Raw genomic sequence first — 14800 nt, 5'->3', positions numbered from 1 at the left:
TTCTACTTGAAGATAACAATCTGGGACCGTTTACCCAGTTTGCTCCGAACTACTCCATGCTCACGTTTATTTATTTTGCATTTAGGTATGGACGACAAGAATGCCACGAAGCTGAACGAGCTCATCCAGGCAGGGTGAGTAGGCCCGTCTCGGGGAGCGTTGCTGTTGTGTGGACGCGTGCGCCCTTCCCTGAGATGCAGAGCTGAAGATGCGTGGGGTTTTCTTCCCTTTGCTCGCCAAGGTCCCTGAAGTGCTGACCTCCCCAGGGTTCAAGCTGATAGCCTCTCAGAGCCCCGGGAGAGCAGGGAGACTTGGCCTGGGCTGCTCCCTGTCTCGTTCTTCCCACGGGTCCCCCACAGGGGTGGCAGCGTCCACGCGGCCCTCCCCGCCTCACGTTCCCTTCCCCACCTCGTGTTGGGGAGTGCCTTCTCCTCTCACTAGAGCAAGCCCTGTCCCACTTTCCTGTCACCCTCCCGGTCCGTTTCCTGTGCTGCCCCTTCCCGCACCTGCTGGGGCTCTGTGCCCCACGAGGCGAAGCCAGGTCTGATGCTGCTGCGTTCTGCCCTCACCCTCACGGCATCCGGGAGCTTGGGGTTCTCCTGTTTGCTTAGCCCAACTGCAGAGGCCGTTCCTGCCACGGAGGTGGCACGTGGCCCCTGTCACTTGCCCCATCTCCCATCGTCCCGGTGGTACCGTGTGCTTTGCCCCCTGGCCCCGACTCCAGTGTTGGCCTTGGAGCCCTCCTGCACTGTCAGCCTTGCTAGGTGATCCCAGCCCCCAGCCAAGTGTCTGACTCGCGGCTCTCCAGCCCTGTAACTGCCCGGTCTTCTCTCCTCCTTCGCCCCTCCTGGGACCATCCCAAGGGCGTACTGAGCTCTGTGCCCCTGCGTGCTCTCCGTGGGCCGTGTTAGTGCTCCCCGGGGCTTCTGTCCCCGTTTGTGGGTGAGGGATTCCAAATCTAACTTGTCCCCAATTCTGTACCTCGATTTATAAATCCCGTCATGTCCTAGACGTCTCCTGGGCCCCAGCTGGAAGTCTCTGGGAGTTCTTTCTGGGAAAGGCCCCGACCCCACACTCTCAGGTCTCCCCTGGCCACCGCTTGCTCTTTTCCCGTCAGGTGGAGGCAGTGTGGCCCCTCGGCCTCTCATAGCTGCTCCAGCCGGTGCCCTGACCACCCCCGTTCGGCGGTCTGCAGCTTCTGTGTGCGTGCATTTCTCCCTCGGCCTGGCCCCCGTCACCGGCTGCCGTGTCTGTCACCCCGCCCCGGGCTCGTGTACTCTCCCCAGATCCCTGCTCCTCGTCTCAGCTGGACTCACCTGCCGTCCCCAGCCCCCTGCTGGTGGAGGGCCGGTCGGCCCTGCCACCTCTGCAGTCACGGCTTTCCTGCACCCAGGTCCCTTTTCTCCCTGATTGTGTTGTCGGGTGGTCTGCAGGCCCATCCCTCAGGTGTGAGCCCCTGACGGGTGGGGCCAGCCGTGTGACTTCTGCTCTGGCTCCAGCCCGGCGTCTTCCCTTACAGGTGCCCCTGTTCAGTTCTGGGGGCTTATTTCTGTGCACAGGCCCGATGGTAACTAGGCTTTGCGTATCACCGCTGCTCCGGCTAGCCCCGGCCCACCCCCCGCCCCCACCCCGTGGCGGGGAGTGCGGGTCACCTTAAAAATTCGTCTTTGGGCAGAGGGAGCCTCCTGGAGGCCACCAGCTGTGGCCTTGTGGGTCATTTGGCTCCCCTCCCCCGCCAGCCGCCTACTACAGTTTCTGAGTGTGTAGGCTCTTTGAACAGCTTGTGTGCACCCAAGGAGCCTTGGATGGCAGGCGAAGTCCTTGGTCGAGGTGGTTTCTGACGCTACCGTCTGCCCAGCGGGCGAGAGCTGCCCTGCGACGGAGTGCTGTCCCCGGATGCGATTTTGGGGGAGCTCTCACTCGACCTTGTACCTGAGTCGCCCGAGTCGTTGGCTGAGACTCTTCCTGGTTCTTTATGCTCAGGGCATGTTTGGCCAGCTTGATGGCAAAGCCAGTTCGTTTGGCTCTGTCTTAGGCTCTGTCTTGGTCTTGTTGGGAGGGCCCGCACGGGGAGAGGGTGGGCTCCTGGGCTTCTGGAAAGGCACGCGGGCCTGATGCCTCATGGTTGATCTGATGTGAGGAAGGCGTGTTTTGATAAGTTTGAAAGTGTCCAGAGGATCACTTCTAGGAGCTGCCAGAGATTGGAGAGCCCCAGGCCCTGAGCTGGGGGTCCGAAGGTCTAGGTGACCTCAGACACGGCACCAGGCGCCCTCGGTCTCAGTGAGGAACCATCACAGTAAAGCCCAGAGGTAACGTGATGGTCAGGATTATTCTGGACAAGCAAGGATTCCTGTTTGCTTTGAATGTTTACAGTTGGGTTATGACCCGTAAATATTAAACACGCATGAGTCTGGACCGATGCCATCGGTGATTGGGTGACTCTGTGGGGGACAAGGGATGAACTTCCCATGCAAGGTTCCACGTAATTTGTGTAGAATCTCCGCCTGCTGGGAGGGGAGCGTGACTCCTTCCCCCTTGGGTGTGGGCTGCGCGCGGGGAGGCGGGAAGGAGCCAGATGGGACACGACCTCACCCCGAGAACAAGGTCAAGGCTGACACTAGCAGGTCATGTTGAGGGCGTGAGAGGGTGTCTACCTTCCAGTGTGAACCCTCTGAATCCACAGGTGTGGGGCTGCAGCCAGAGTCCCCCGGCAGCAACTTCCCTCCCTGAGCCGTGCTGCCAGGGGACCGCTGCAGGGATGCCCTCGGAGCCTCCTTCCTGCACAGCCCTGTGAGTGCGTGATGACCCCACCCAGATCCGGAAGGGGGTCAGTGTTTAACGCCCGCCTCCCTAGATGCCTTGTACCACCCCCCTCCGCTCAGGAGAAGAAGGAAGGCAGACAGACAGTCACAGTGGTAGGCGTGAATGGAGAGGCGTTAGCTTCGGCCGTCCACAGTGGGTGTTTGCAAACAGCGGGAGCTCGGTGCGTATGCCCTCTGACCCCACCCCACTTCTAGAGAGCGGTCAGATCAATGGGCAAGCCACGCTTGTAACATCTCAGATTGGCTCTCGCTAGCAAAAGGGCATCACAGAGAAGACCAGTTCCTGGGTGGGACATAGAGGCCACTGTTCTTTTTCTGGAAGTGAGGCGGGGTGTGTGCGTGGCTGCGTGGCCACGGTGAGGTGGCTCGATGTGGGGCTCCCACCTCACACTGGGGTTCTCTTTGTACCCCTGTTCTTTTTTTTTTTTTTTTTTTTTAACATTTATTTATTTTTGAGACAGAGAGAGAGAGAGCATGAACAGGGGAGGGTCAGAGAAAGAAGGAGACATAGAATCTGAAACAGGCTCCAGGCTCTGAGCTGTCAGCACAGAGCCCAACACGGGGCTCGAACTCACGGACCGTGAGATCATGACCTGAGCCGAAGTCGGCCGCCTAACCGACTGAGCCACCCAGGCGCCCCTCAGGGTTTGTTTTTGAGAGAGAGAGCGTGAGCATAGGAGGGGCGCAGAGAGAGGGAGACACAGAATCCGAAACAGGCTCCAGGCTCTGAGCTGTCAGTACAGAGCCCATCCTGGGGCTTGAAGTCCGGAGCTGTGAGATCATGACCTGAGCCAAATTCGGACACTTAACCAGCTGGGCCACCCACACAGTGGGGCATCCCCGTTCTTGACTTGACACGTGTCTTTTGTTATTTGAGTCTTTAACAATAGTGTCTTTGTCTGTTTAGGAGAGAAAAGTTCCATGTTGGGGAAAGGTGTTCTTTTTCATTAGCTTTAAATTGCTATAATCACATTTGTTCTGTGGAGCTATGTTTATAAAACGTATTTTTCTGTATTTCTGGCAGCGAAAACGCAACATCTGTGGCTTCAGCCTTGACTGGGCCTCATCGTGCATGGGTGCTGTCACTGCCTGGTGGTAGGACCGTCTAGGAGCCCCTGGAGGGCTGTGGGGTGAGGGAGACCCCCCCCCAGTGCTGGTCTCCCTCCGGGACGGGTAGGAGCCAGCTCTGGTGCAGAGCTCGTGAGGCCCTGGGCTGTGGCAGGTTCAGCACAGGGCGTGGTACCCTGGCTCCTGCTTCCTTCTTCCTTCTTCCTCCTGGCTCCATCACCGCGGCTGTGGCTGGGGGTGGGGCGGTGCTCGGGAGAGTCGCCGGAACGCAGCTGTGGGTGGCAGGCTGCACGCCTCACTGGGATTCGGGTTTCTCACTGCCGTTTCCTCCTGCTGCCCCATCTGGGACGCTCCCTCCGTGCCCTCGGTGACGGGCTCTTGCTTGTCCCTCAGCTGCGAACTGGGACGCCCCTCCCTAGCCCCGGGACTCCGTGAAGTCTGGATGTGACGCGTCTTTCGCGTGTGACTGGTCAGCACGGCACTCCATCCAACGCTGCGGGTGTTCACCTGTCAGGCCCTTTACCGGTCCGTCGGGGTTCCCCGGGCGCCCCTCCCTGCCCCCCCGCCCCCCGGCAGATCCCAGGCGGAGAAGTACATCGACGCCAGGTGCTGCCAGCTGCTTTGTTTGCTTGGACAGACGAGTGTCGCACACCAAACTCGCCTGTGTCTAAGAAGCAAGACGGTCACTCTGTTGGCCTTCCAGGCAGTTTATTGTGAAAAAGTTTAAACATCGGAAAGGTTGGAACAGAGGTATGGCAGACAGCTCCGTACCCTTCACCTGGATTTACCAGTGCAAGAGTGCATCCAGAGTGTGCACGCGCGCGGGGGCGTGTGTTACTTCTCCTGTTGTGTTTTAACATGTCTTTTTCCCCTGCTGGACTGTGGACTCGTCTGTGGTCCGTGCCGCGTGCCGCGTGTCGCTGTCAGTAAGTGCGTTTTGAGCTGACGTCTTCAGTATGTGTGCCCGTGTCTCACGATGGCCCGTAAACAACAGTGAAGTGTGCAGTGTCCTGCTTCGCCGTTCCGGGATCCTGCAGAGTAGTGTCACTGACCCGGGAGTCCCCCGTGCTCCCCGGTCGTTTCCCTCCTCCCTGCCCCTGGTGATCTCCCACCTTTACTGTCTGCACAGCTGCCTTTTCCAGAATGTCACCGAGTTGGTGTCGTACAGCAGACGTCCTTTTCAGACTGGCTCCTTTCACTTGCTCTTCTGAGTTCCAAGAAGTGTGTGGAGTTGGGTACCACCCCGATCCAGATACGGGCGGCTCCGTCACCCCCACACCCCCTCGTGGCCGCCTCCCACACCCAGCCCCGGCAGCCCCTCAGCTGCTCTCTGACCCCCGTGGTCCTGCCTTTCCCGGAACGCCATCCAAATGGGGTGATGCCACGTGTGGCCTTCGGAGGTTGGCATCTTCCACTCAGCGGTACTCTCTTGAGATCGGTCCCTGTGGGTCCGTAGTTCATGCCCTTTCCTGCAGAGCAGTGTCCCCCTGCGCCGTCCCCTGGTCTGTCTCCTGGTGAGGAACGTGGACTGTTACACAGAAGGAACTGCTCTAAACCTTTGCCTGCGGGTGTGTGTTCCGTGTCTCCTGGGCAAGTCCACAGGTGAGCCTGTGCCGCTCCGTGGGGAGATGGCATGCCGCTCTCCAGGGACCGTCCCGGGCGCTGCCCACGCCCTGCATGCTTGGCGTGGCAGCTGTCCTGAGCCGTCCTTGGGGACGGGCAGCAGCATCTCCCGGTGGTGTTCGTGCGTGTTTCCCTGGCGACGGACCGCGTTGAATGTCTTGTGCTTGTCCTTCTGTCTCTGGTGATGGGCCTGCTCAAATCTCATGTCCGTTTCCTTATTACTGAGTTTAGAAAGTTCTCCAGGTGTCATCTGATGGGGAACGTGAGCAAACAGCGAGGAAAGAATTCTCGAGACGTCTTTGGTGCAAAAAGGTGATTTTATTAAAGCAGGGGGCCAGGACCCGTGGGCAGAAAAAGCCGCACTGGGGTTGTGAGGAGTGGCTGAGTATATGCTTTTAAGTTAGTGGGGGTTAGGGACAGGGTGAGTCTCTAAGGAATTTGGAAGCACGCTTTCAGGACCTGGAGGGGCTAGCTCCTGTTAGGCTAAGGTAACTTTTAGTCCTTAATCAAACAGAAACGTTAAGGCAGGAAGGCTGCCATGAGTTCCTTGTGGAAGGTCACAGGCGTGCTCCAGGTGTTAGGGGGCTGCGGGCCGTCAAGAGGCTTACCTGAAACTGCATTTTTCTTGCCTCTGTTACCCTCCTCGCAGACACGAGCGTCGTGTCGGATAGGCGGCGGGCAACGTTTTCCCCTGGTCCGCGGCTTGTCCTGCTTTCGTGGTGTCCACGGCAGGGCGAGGTGCCCGGTCCCGCCAGGGTGCCGTCCGCCATCTCTCTGTGCAGGCCGTGACCTCTGGGTCTCGTCCGAGAACTTCGTGTGCCCGAAGGTCACGCGCCGCTGCGTGTCTTTGTATGCAAGTCTTATGGTGGGAAATTTTGGTCCGTGATACGTGACGTGCCCTTTATGCCGGGGTGGGTTTTTGTCGGCTGTGTGACCGCTTACTCCAGCTCCATCTGTTGCAAGCACTGTCCTTCCTCCCTTGGCTCTTTTGCGCCCTTGTGTGAAGCCAGGGTCGTTGCTGTGTGGGTTGCGCCCTTGTGTGAAGCCAGGGTCGTTGCTGTGTGGGTCTGTCTCTAGGTTTCCCTTGTGTCCCCCTGCCTGATTGTCCATTCTTCCAGCAGCAGACCCTGGTTCCCACAAACAGAGCAAATGGCCCGTAAAGGTGAAGCAGGTGGGGGGGATCAGTACGGTGCCCGTGGAGAACTGTAGCTTTATTTAAGGGCGGAGCTCGTGGGGCATTTATTTAAGTGCCTTCCCATCCTTGCTTCTCATGCAGGCTTTGTTCGGTGAACTGTGGGTGTCCTTTCATTACAGATCTGTGGGACTCGGGAGCAGACGGGCTGAGGAGAGCTCTGAGGTCCCCTCTCCCTAGGATGGTTGCAGGCGGGCAGCATAGACTTAGCACGCGCTTTCTGGGTTCATCACGTGATTTTGCAGACGGGAAAGCCAGGCTCCTGTGCATGTACGTGTAGAGGAATTAGCTTGTTGCCTGTTGTGTCAAAGTGACGACAGGGGGGAGGTTTGCATGGAGCCCTCAGTGTGAACCTGTCGGAGGGCAACCTGTGAGTCTCGTGCAGACGTCGAGCCCTGGGGTGCTGCTGCCTGGCCTCCCAGAGCCGAGCTCAAGTACGGCTTTGCCCCTGCAGGCTCTGGCCTCAGGCCACTCATAGAACTTCCATTTGAGAGAATAGGGAAGGGATTGTAATCTCAGAATGTTCTGGTCCTACCAAAGGCTGCTCAATTTCACTTTAAAAAAAAAAAAAGGAAGTCTCAAAAGAGCAGTTTAACGGAAAATGTGATTATCGCAAGCGCAGGTGCCCCCTGGCACGGCCCCTCCCCCTCTGTGTTGTTGGTTTGGCACAGACGGAATGAGAAGTGACGGGCAGAGAGGCCCGCCAGCCCCAGAGCTGTCGCTGGGGACGGGCCGGGACTGAGGCCATCTGTGGCACGCCCCCGGCCGCACGTGGCCACCTCCATTTCCCGGACTGAGATGATTATACTGCACGTGTTTGGTCTCAGTGGAGCGAGGGGCACGTTCCGCGTAGACGCCGTCTGAATCATGCCACCTGACACAGGGGAGGAGGCCTCCTGGTGTCCCCTGGTCTCTGGGCAGCCTGCCCGTCCTCAGTGCCGCTCGTGACATCCCGCATCGGATTCCCGGCACAGGGGGCCCAGCGGTACGCTGGGGGCGCCGGGTACAGAGGCGGAGCCCACGGGCGTGTCGCTGCTGGAATCCTTGAACTTCCTGTTCTAGCGGGCTGTCTCCAGCCGTCAGCCCTGCCCCACGTAGCGCCTCCCGCTTGGCCCTAGAAACGCTCAACGGGGGGCAGTGGTGAAGTCTGCCCTTTAGGGGACCCGTGTTGGAAATTTGAGCGGCTTCCTTGCCAAGGAGGAGGGGCGTGTGGCCTTGTTTCCTCAGAGGCAGAGGCTGGGACGCGCTGTGGCGTGTGCGATGTGTGCGCCCCCCAGCCGCGCCCCACTGCAGGGTGCCCTTGGCCTTCGGAGCTCCCATTTCAGGGCAATACTGTGTAAAGCTACGTGAGTGGTGTGCCAGTACGACCTTGTAAAAACGTCAGTGGTGCACACCCTCGGTGTAAAACAGAAGCGGACCCCAGCCCCCCCACCCCCTTCCCTCTCCAGAATAACTGTGCGCAGATTCCACGCGTGTCCTTCTGAGGTCGGTGCGTACAGATAGAAATCTGTCACTTTTTTCACATCCTTGGAAGCACACCGCGTGCGTTCTATAACTTTTTCACCGAGGTTTTCTCAGAAATGGCAAGGACAGAGCAGCTCTCCTGGAGGGGGTCCCAGATGGCCAGCATTCGAAGAACTGGTTAACGCACAGTCGTAAACGGTATACCGACCTTGACCATTTTTCCAAAATGAAAACCGCTTTCGCTCACTGGCATCGGGTAGCTCGTTCCGGAGGTCCGTGTTTTGTATGGCAGCTCCAGCCAACGTGCATCCTTTGTGACTTTCCAGAGGCAGAGCGAGAGAGCAGCAGGGCCCAGGGCAGTGGCGCTGCAGCGTCTTTCGGACTTGTCCTGCCCATGCGTGACTTCACTGCTGCTTTGCAGAGCAGCCGGCCGTTATTATCTCTGGAGCATTCTAAGTGTGCTTTTTGAAAGGAGCTACCGTTGTGGTTTTCCTATTTGTCGGTTACATGGAATTACTTTAGTTTGTGTACTATATACATTTTGGCCATAGCATCCAGACGGAGTGTCACCCACAGCTGTGACAGTGTGGATGTGCCCACAGGTCAGTTCTGGAGAGCACGAACAAGTGGCACCGTGCCTGCTGGCTGAGAGTGTCCCGTACTCCCCGGGCACCACTGCCGTGGTTTACAGTGGTTTCATCGCGAGGGGGCTCAGACTTTCTCTCGCAGGACCTGAGGCGGAAGGGGAGGAGAGAAGGGCACGTGTTTGATGTCTGATGGGGGTTTCTGCGAGGTGGGTTTTCCAGGGGATGGACAGCAGCTGGTGCCACACCGGTCGCCAGGCCAGAGGGCACGCAGATGTCCTCTACAGTGTGAGGCTCGGGCAGGAAAATAGTGGGACCGCCCGGGTCATGATGAGGTCTCGCCGTGCACAGCTGTGACCCTAGCAGCTTCCCGGGGACCCTCACCTGCCCAGGCTCTGTGTGTTTCGGGCACGCTGGCCCTTGTGTGTGTGCCGGGTGGGGAGCGGCCGGTCAGTTGGAGGCTTCACTGTCTCCTTGAAACTCTGTTCCCAGGGCCACCACCGTGCGCTACAAAGGGAGAAACCTGCGGATCAAAGCGCCCATGTGCCGAGCTCTGAAGAAGCTGTGTGACCCGGACGGTACGTGAACATGGACTTGGGGCAGGGGCTCGCGCGGGCTCTCGATGGACGGTTCGGAGTCTCGTGCTGGTTCAGAGTCTACTGAACGTGGTCCTGCCGGTTGGCGGCACCTGCAGTTGAAACCCCTGGTCACGGCAGCGCATCCGCATAGGAGATCAGGGTGCCCTCAGAGGCCCCGGCTCGTTCAGACCAAGTGGCAGCCGGCATCGCAGGTGACACTCTCCTGGCCCGTCACAGCCTGGTCCGTGGCTCGGGCTCCCAGATGCACAAGCGGCCACGTCGCAGTTCTCCTTCAGAACGTGGAGCCTCGCAGGTTCCCCTGCCAGTCTCGCTCTCGAGACCTCTTGAGGCTGTCTGCCCGGAGCACCTTTTCACATTTTGCACTAGCGTCCGTGTGCCCGGCTCTCACGGCCCCTTCTTGTCATAGGCTTGAGTGACGACGAGGACCAGAAGCCGGTGCGCCTGCCCCTGAAAGTCCCTGTGGAGCTGCAGCCGAGGAACAACCACGCCTGGGCCCGCGTGCAGAGCCTGGCTCAGAACCCGAGGCTCAGGTAACGTGGCTTTTGGCATCCGTGGGGAGCAGTGGGGCTCCCCCAGTGCTCTGAACGGGCCTTCGTGCTCTCTGACCCTGCGTGCGCTCACTGTGGCCCTCAGACCTGGGGTCCCACCTGGGCAGGTGCTCGTGGGCCGAGCACAGGGTGCAGGATGTGGTTCCCAGGTTGATGGCTCCAGAATCTTTCCCTTGTGTTTACCCTCAAAAGCCCTTTCCGCTCCTCTCTCGTCATCTTCCTGGACGTGTAGGTCTGATTCGTGTACGGGGCCCCGTGTTGGGTGTGCACCGTCTTCCGTTTATACCTCCTCTTTTTTGGTTGAGTCAAATTCTATAACGTACAATTAACCGTTGGTCACTTCAAGGCATCTGACTCGGGGGCCTTGAGGACCTTCGCACAGCGTTGTATGAGTATCTCCTCCATCTGGCTCCAGAACATTTCGGTTCCCTGAAAGGAAACGTTTCACTAAATTGCCCCCCCCCACCCCCCCGCCAGCCTCCAGCCGTCACCCATCTGCTGTCTGTCTCTAGATTTGCCTGCCAGGGACAGTTCACTAAAGACAATGGTGCCCATGTGGTCTTAGGTCTGGCTTCTTTCAGGGAGCGGGACTTTTTTTTTTTTTTTTTTTTTTTTTAAGAGAGAGAGAGAGAGACACGGGGTTGGGGGACAGCGGGGAATGGGCAGACAGAGAGGGAGACACAGAATCCCAAGCAGGCTCCAGGCTCTGAGCTGTCAGCCCAGGGCCCGACACGGGACTTGAACTCAAGAACCACGAGATCATGACCCGAGCCGAAGTCGGATGCTCAACTGACTGAGCCACCCAGGCGCTCCATGGGAGCAGGACTTTTTTGAGGTTTGTTTGTGTCAGGACCTCATTGTTTCCTTGTTTTAAGTTTTTTTGGTATCGATTAAGTCTGGTCAGGCCACGCTTTCTGGACCCAAAAGGTGCTAAGAGAATAGGGCGGTGGGTCATATCATGGCCTGTGTCCTGAGGGAGATCTCGTACTGTGTGCAGTGGGCACAAGGGATTGCTCTTGTCTTCTTATGGTTTCGTGTGAGTTTCTAGTTATTTCAATTTAAAGCGTTCATTTTTAAGACAAGGAGTGTGTGGCCTGCTGGGGTACTGTGGGTCCGGCCCCTCTGATACCCCTTCCTCGATCCCATGGCCTCGCCTCATGGCCTCGCTCTGCCCTTCAGAAGGCCCCCTCCCTGTGTAATGGCCGCCTTGTCCTGCCTGTGATTTCTCGGCAGGATGATCGTGGAGCTCCACCGGAAGGTCTCCAGCCTCATCGAATTCTTAAAACAGAAGTGGGCGCTCCACGAAGTGCGGATCGTATCCTTTTCCTACTAAAACAAACTCGCCCAAACTCCGTGGCCCCTGCGCCTGAGGGTGGGGTCTCGCTTCTCTGGCCTGAGAGTACAGTGGGCCCACGGGGTTGCGTAGAACCAGAAGTAAACCTGTAGCCCCTTGTCCTGGGGCTCGGGTGTGAGCTCCTTCCTGTTGTCCACACTGCCGGTGGTGGCATCTGGTCCACGTGGCTCGGGGTAGGGGGCGTGCACGGCGTCCCCGCTGGCAGGCTGAGCGGCACGGCCGAGGACAGCCCCAGACTTCCTGTGTCCCGGGATGCCCCCAGCCGGGAGGGGCTCGTTGGGTGTGACAGCGGTGAGGGAGGAGGTGCCTGGCCGGTGGTCTGCTCGAGGCCCGGCACTGCCCGGTGGGGCCCACTGCTGCGGCTGCTCCTTGACCTCTGTGGCAGCGGAAGACGCTGGAGGACCGGCAGCTGCAGCACTCGCTCGCGGCGCCCGCGCAGGAGAAGGTGGCCCTGCACCTGTTCCCCGGAGAGAGCTGCACGCTGACGCCGCTCCCGGGCGTGGCCCGCGTGGTGCACTCCAAAGCCTTCTGCACAGTGCACTGGCAGGAGGGCGGCCGGTGCAGGCAGAGCGCCAGGGACACCCACACATTGCCTCCAGCGCAGATCCTGGGCATCCAGAGCGGCCAGGGCACGGCCAGGGGCCAGGTGAAGTGTCCACGGGGTGGCGCCGAGGGCAAGGGCCCCGGACGTCCCCCTCCGTCCACCGACGCCTCACAGAGCTCCGGAGAGAGTTCCCCTGAAAGTGCCCCTGGGGAGGGGGCCGCCCCTAGCCTCGGTGGTCTAGACACTCCTGACAGGCTCCAGGATGCGGGGGCGCGGCTCGAGAAGACCCCCACGGCTGCTCCTGCAGATGGCCCCACCCGAGAGCCTGGGGACGTGCCGTGCACCTGCGGCCAGCTCCCAGAGCTGGAGGAGGAGCTCTCCCTCCTTGACCCCTTCCCCCGCTACATGAAGTCCTGTCAGGACCTCATCATCCCCGAGCAGTGCCGATGCGCGGACTCGCGGCCCCCGGGGTGCCCCTCCCCAGAGACTCGTGGTCCTGGCAGCGCGGAGGCGGCTGACCTTGCCCGGGCCGGGGCCCCATCCCCCGTCCGGGCCCCACCGGGTCCAGAGCTTCAGTCCAGTCCCGCGCTCCAGCCAGATGTTTGCACTAAAGACTTGGCAGACGCACCCGCGGAGGAGCCCCAGGACAAGGGGAGCCCCCTGGAACCCCTGCCTCAGGGACAGCCTGCCGCCAAGCCTCCGAAGGACGTCCCTGCCAGCCGGCTCGCCCAGCAGCTCCGTGAGGAGGGCTGGAACCTGCAGACCTCCGAAAGCCTTACGCTGGCCGAAGTCTACCTCATGATGGGCAAGCCGAACAAGCTGCAGCTGGAGTACGACTGGCTGGCCGTACTGGGCCCCGAGGGCCAGGCCCCCGGCGGGCAGACGCAGGGTCCCCGCGGCGGCTCCCCACCCCCCACCTTCCACAAGCAGCGCCTGCTCAGCTGCCTCCTGAAGCTCATCTCCACCGAGGTCAACCCCAGGCTGGTGAGTGCGCCCCGGGGCTCTTGGCGGGAGGGGAGGAGGGGGATCGGGGTGACCCTGCGCCCCCAGGGCTCTCAGCGGGAGGGGAGGCAGGGCCCAGGGTGACCATGTGCCCCAGGGCTCTCAGATGGAGGGGGTACCGGGGGGACCATGCGCCCCAGGGCTCTCAGAGGGAGGGGAGAAGGGGGGGGCCATGTGCCCCAGGGCTCTCAGCGGGAGGGGAGGCAGGGCCCAGGGTGACCATGTGCCCCAGGGCTCTCGGAGGGGGGACCGGGGGGGACCATGCGCCCCAGGGCTCTCAGAGGGAGGGGAGAAGGGGGGACCATGTGCCCCAGGGCTTTCAGCGGGAGGGGAGGAGGGACCCGGGTGACCATGTGCCCCGGGGCTCTCAGCAAGAGGGGAGGAGGGCCCAGGGTGACCATGTACCCCAGGGCTGTCAGCTGGAAGGGCAGCAGGAGGGACTGGGGTGACCACAGAGGCCATGCTTCACAGAGCAGGGCTCCTGTTTGCTGCCAGGCCCAGGCACTGTCCTTCGTGGCTCACACGAGGCTCCAAAGACGACAGTGACCAGTAAGCTGTGCCTTGCTAGGCATCAGTAATCATGCTGAGCCCTCACGTGCTGGCCGAGGGGACGGCGATGCAGCAGCCACTTTCAGGAGCCCAGTGGGGGTTGGGCTTCGGCTAACATCAGGAACGTTGCGAGTTTCAGCGGAGAGAACGACAGGGCGGTTTGTGCTTTAGTGTGGCCGTCCTGGAGGACGGTGGCACAGGCTCAGAGGAGGGAGGGGGTGAGGACGGACGGGTGCTGGTTCCGCCCCACGGGGTGAGGGCTCCAGGGCTCCTCAGGAGGCTCCGTGGTGGGGTGGCTCCTAAGCCAGAGGAGTGGCTGTGACCCCCTCCTGGGGCGTCCAGTCAGCAGAGACGGGGTGGGAAGGTGCCACCGATGAGAAAGTCCGGTGGACTTTCCTGGGCCCGAGAAACAGAGTCTGCGGCAGGGGGTTCCCAAGTTGCTGTGTGGGCTCAGTGGTAGCGTGAGGGTTCGTGAGTTCCGGGCAGAACATGGTGGCCAGGAGGGAGTGGAGCTTGGGGGACAGAACGGGACTGTGGGGTCCCTGTGGACCCTTCGGTGCCAAGTCCCGTCTACACAGCACACCCGCTTCTCCTGGGCAGATGGCCCTCGGTGAGCCTCCTCCCCCCTCTCCCATTCTTCTCCCTCAGGCTCCCCATCCCCTTCCTGGCTGCATCCCTGCACGGCTTTTGCCTCTGAGAGGTGCTCCGTTAGTACGTGGAGGGTGCGAGTGGTGCTGTGGGGGAGGTGGCGCTCTCGGGTGGGTGGGAACCGGCCGGATGCTGCAGAGGCCGCATGGGTGCGGCCCGAGGGTGAGCAGCAGCCTTTAGATTTAGTGGTGTGGAGGCCGGCGACCTGCGCGCAGACAGGGGCCGTGTTTGGGTAACTGGACAGAGATGAGGAATTTAGGAAGCAATCTCAAGTTAGGGTTTTGGAGGCCTCACGGGAGGATCCTGGTGAGACAGAAGCACGTCCGGCACCCTGGGGAAGGAGGCCAAGTGAGGCCAGCTCCTGAGAAGCCTGGGGCGGCAGGGGACGCGGGTCCTGGCCTTGGCCTTGCCTGGGAGAGGAGGGAGGAGCAGCTTGGAAACACTGCAGAGAACTCAAAGCAGGGTGCTCAGACCCATGGCCCCAGGGTGGGGCCCAGCAGCCTCCACGTTTCCTGGGGACTTGTGGGAGATGCAGGCTCTTGTGGCCCGTCTGGACCTCCGGACCCAGGCAATTCTGATACGGCTCAGGTGTGAGAACCAGCGGGCAGAGGCCTAAGCTGAGCGCGGAGACCTTGAGTGAAAGGCGGGCCGGCTGAGCCTGCGAGCAAGTGCAGCGGACGCCCGGGCCCCAGACAGCCGGGACCTCGACGGGAGGCTGCTGGGCGCGCTGTTGGCTGGTTGGATGGGGACGCTGGATAAGCCACGTGGGAGGGGACGGAGAGGGAGGGTCCCACAGAACGGGA

At 60.7% G+C, this 14800-nt stretch overlaps 1 protein-coding gene and 1 long non-coding RNA gene across 2 annotated transcripts in view; both read left to right on the top strand.

The window, feature by feature from the left end:
• CRAMP1 (cramped chromatin regulator homolog 1) overlaps positions 1–14800 on the top strand; it is a 57304-nt gene that overhangs the window by 26045 nt on the left and 16459 nt on the right. Inside the window, exons 6-10 of the mRNA XM_043561028.1 lie at positions 86–134; positions 9246–9331; positions 9759–9882; positions 11134–11215; positions 11640–12782. Coding sequence (XP_043416963.1) covers positions 86–134; positions 9246–9331; positions 9759–9882; positions 11134–11215; positions 11640–12782 — 1484 coding nt within the window. The remainder of the gene's footprint in view (positions 1–85; positions 135–9245; positions 9332–9758; positions 9883–11133; positions 11216–11639; positions 12783–14800) is intronic.
• On the top strand, positions 3602–7291 carry LOC122471859. Its single transcript, XR_006294293.1, has 2 exons — positions 3602–6527; positions 6559–7291. It is a non-coding gene; the product is annotated as an uncharacterized LOC122471859 (long non-coding RNA).

This window comes from Prionailurus bengalensis, chromosome E3 (genome assembly GCF_016509475.1).
Source record: "Prionailurus bengalensis isolate Pbe53 chromosome E3, Fcat_Pben_1.1_paternal_pri, whole genome shotgun sequence".
NCBI lineage: Eukaryota > Metazoa > Chordata > Mammalia > Carnivora > Felidae > Prionailurus > Prionailurus bengalensis.
This window is presented reverse-complemented; position numbering and strand designations above follow the sequence as displayed.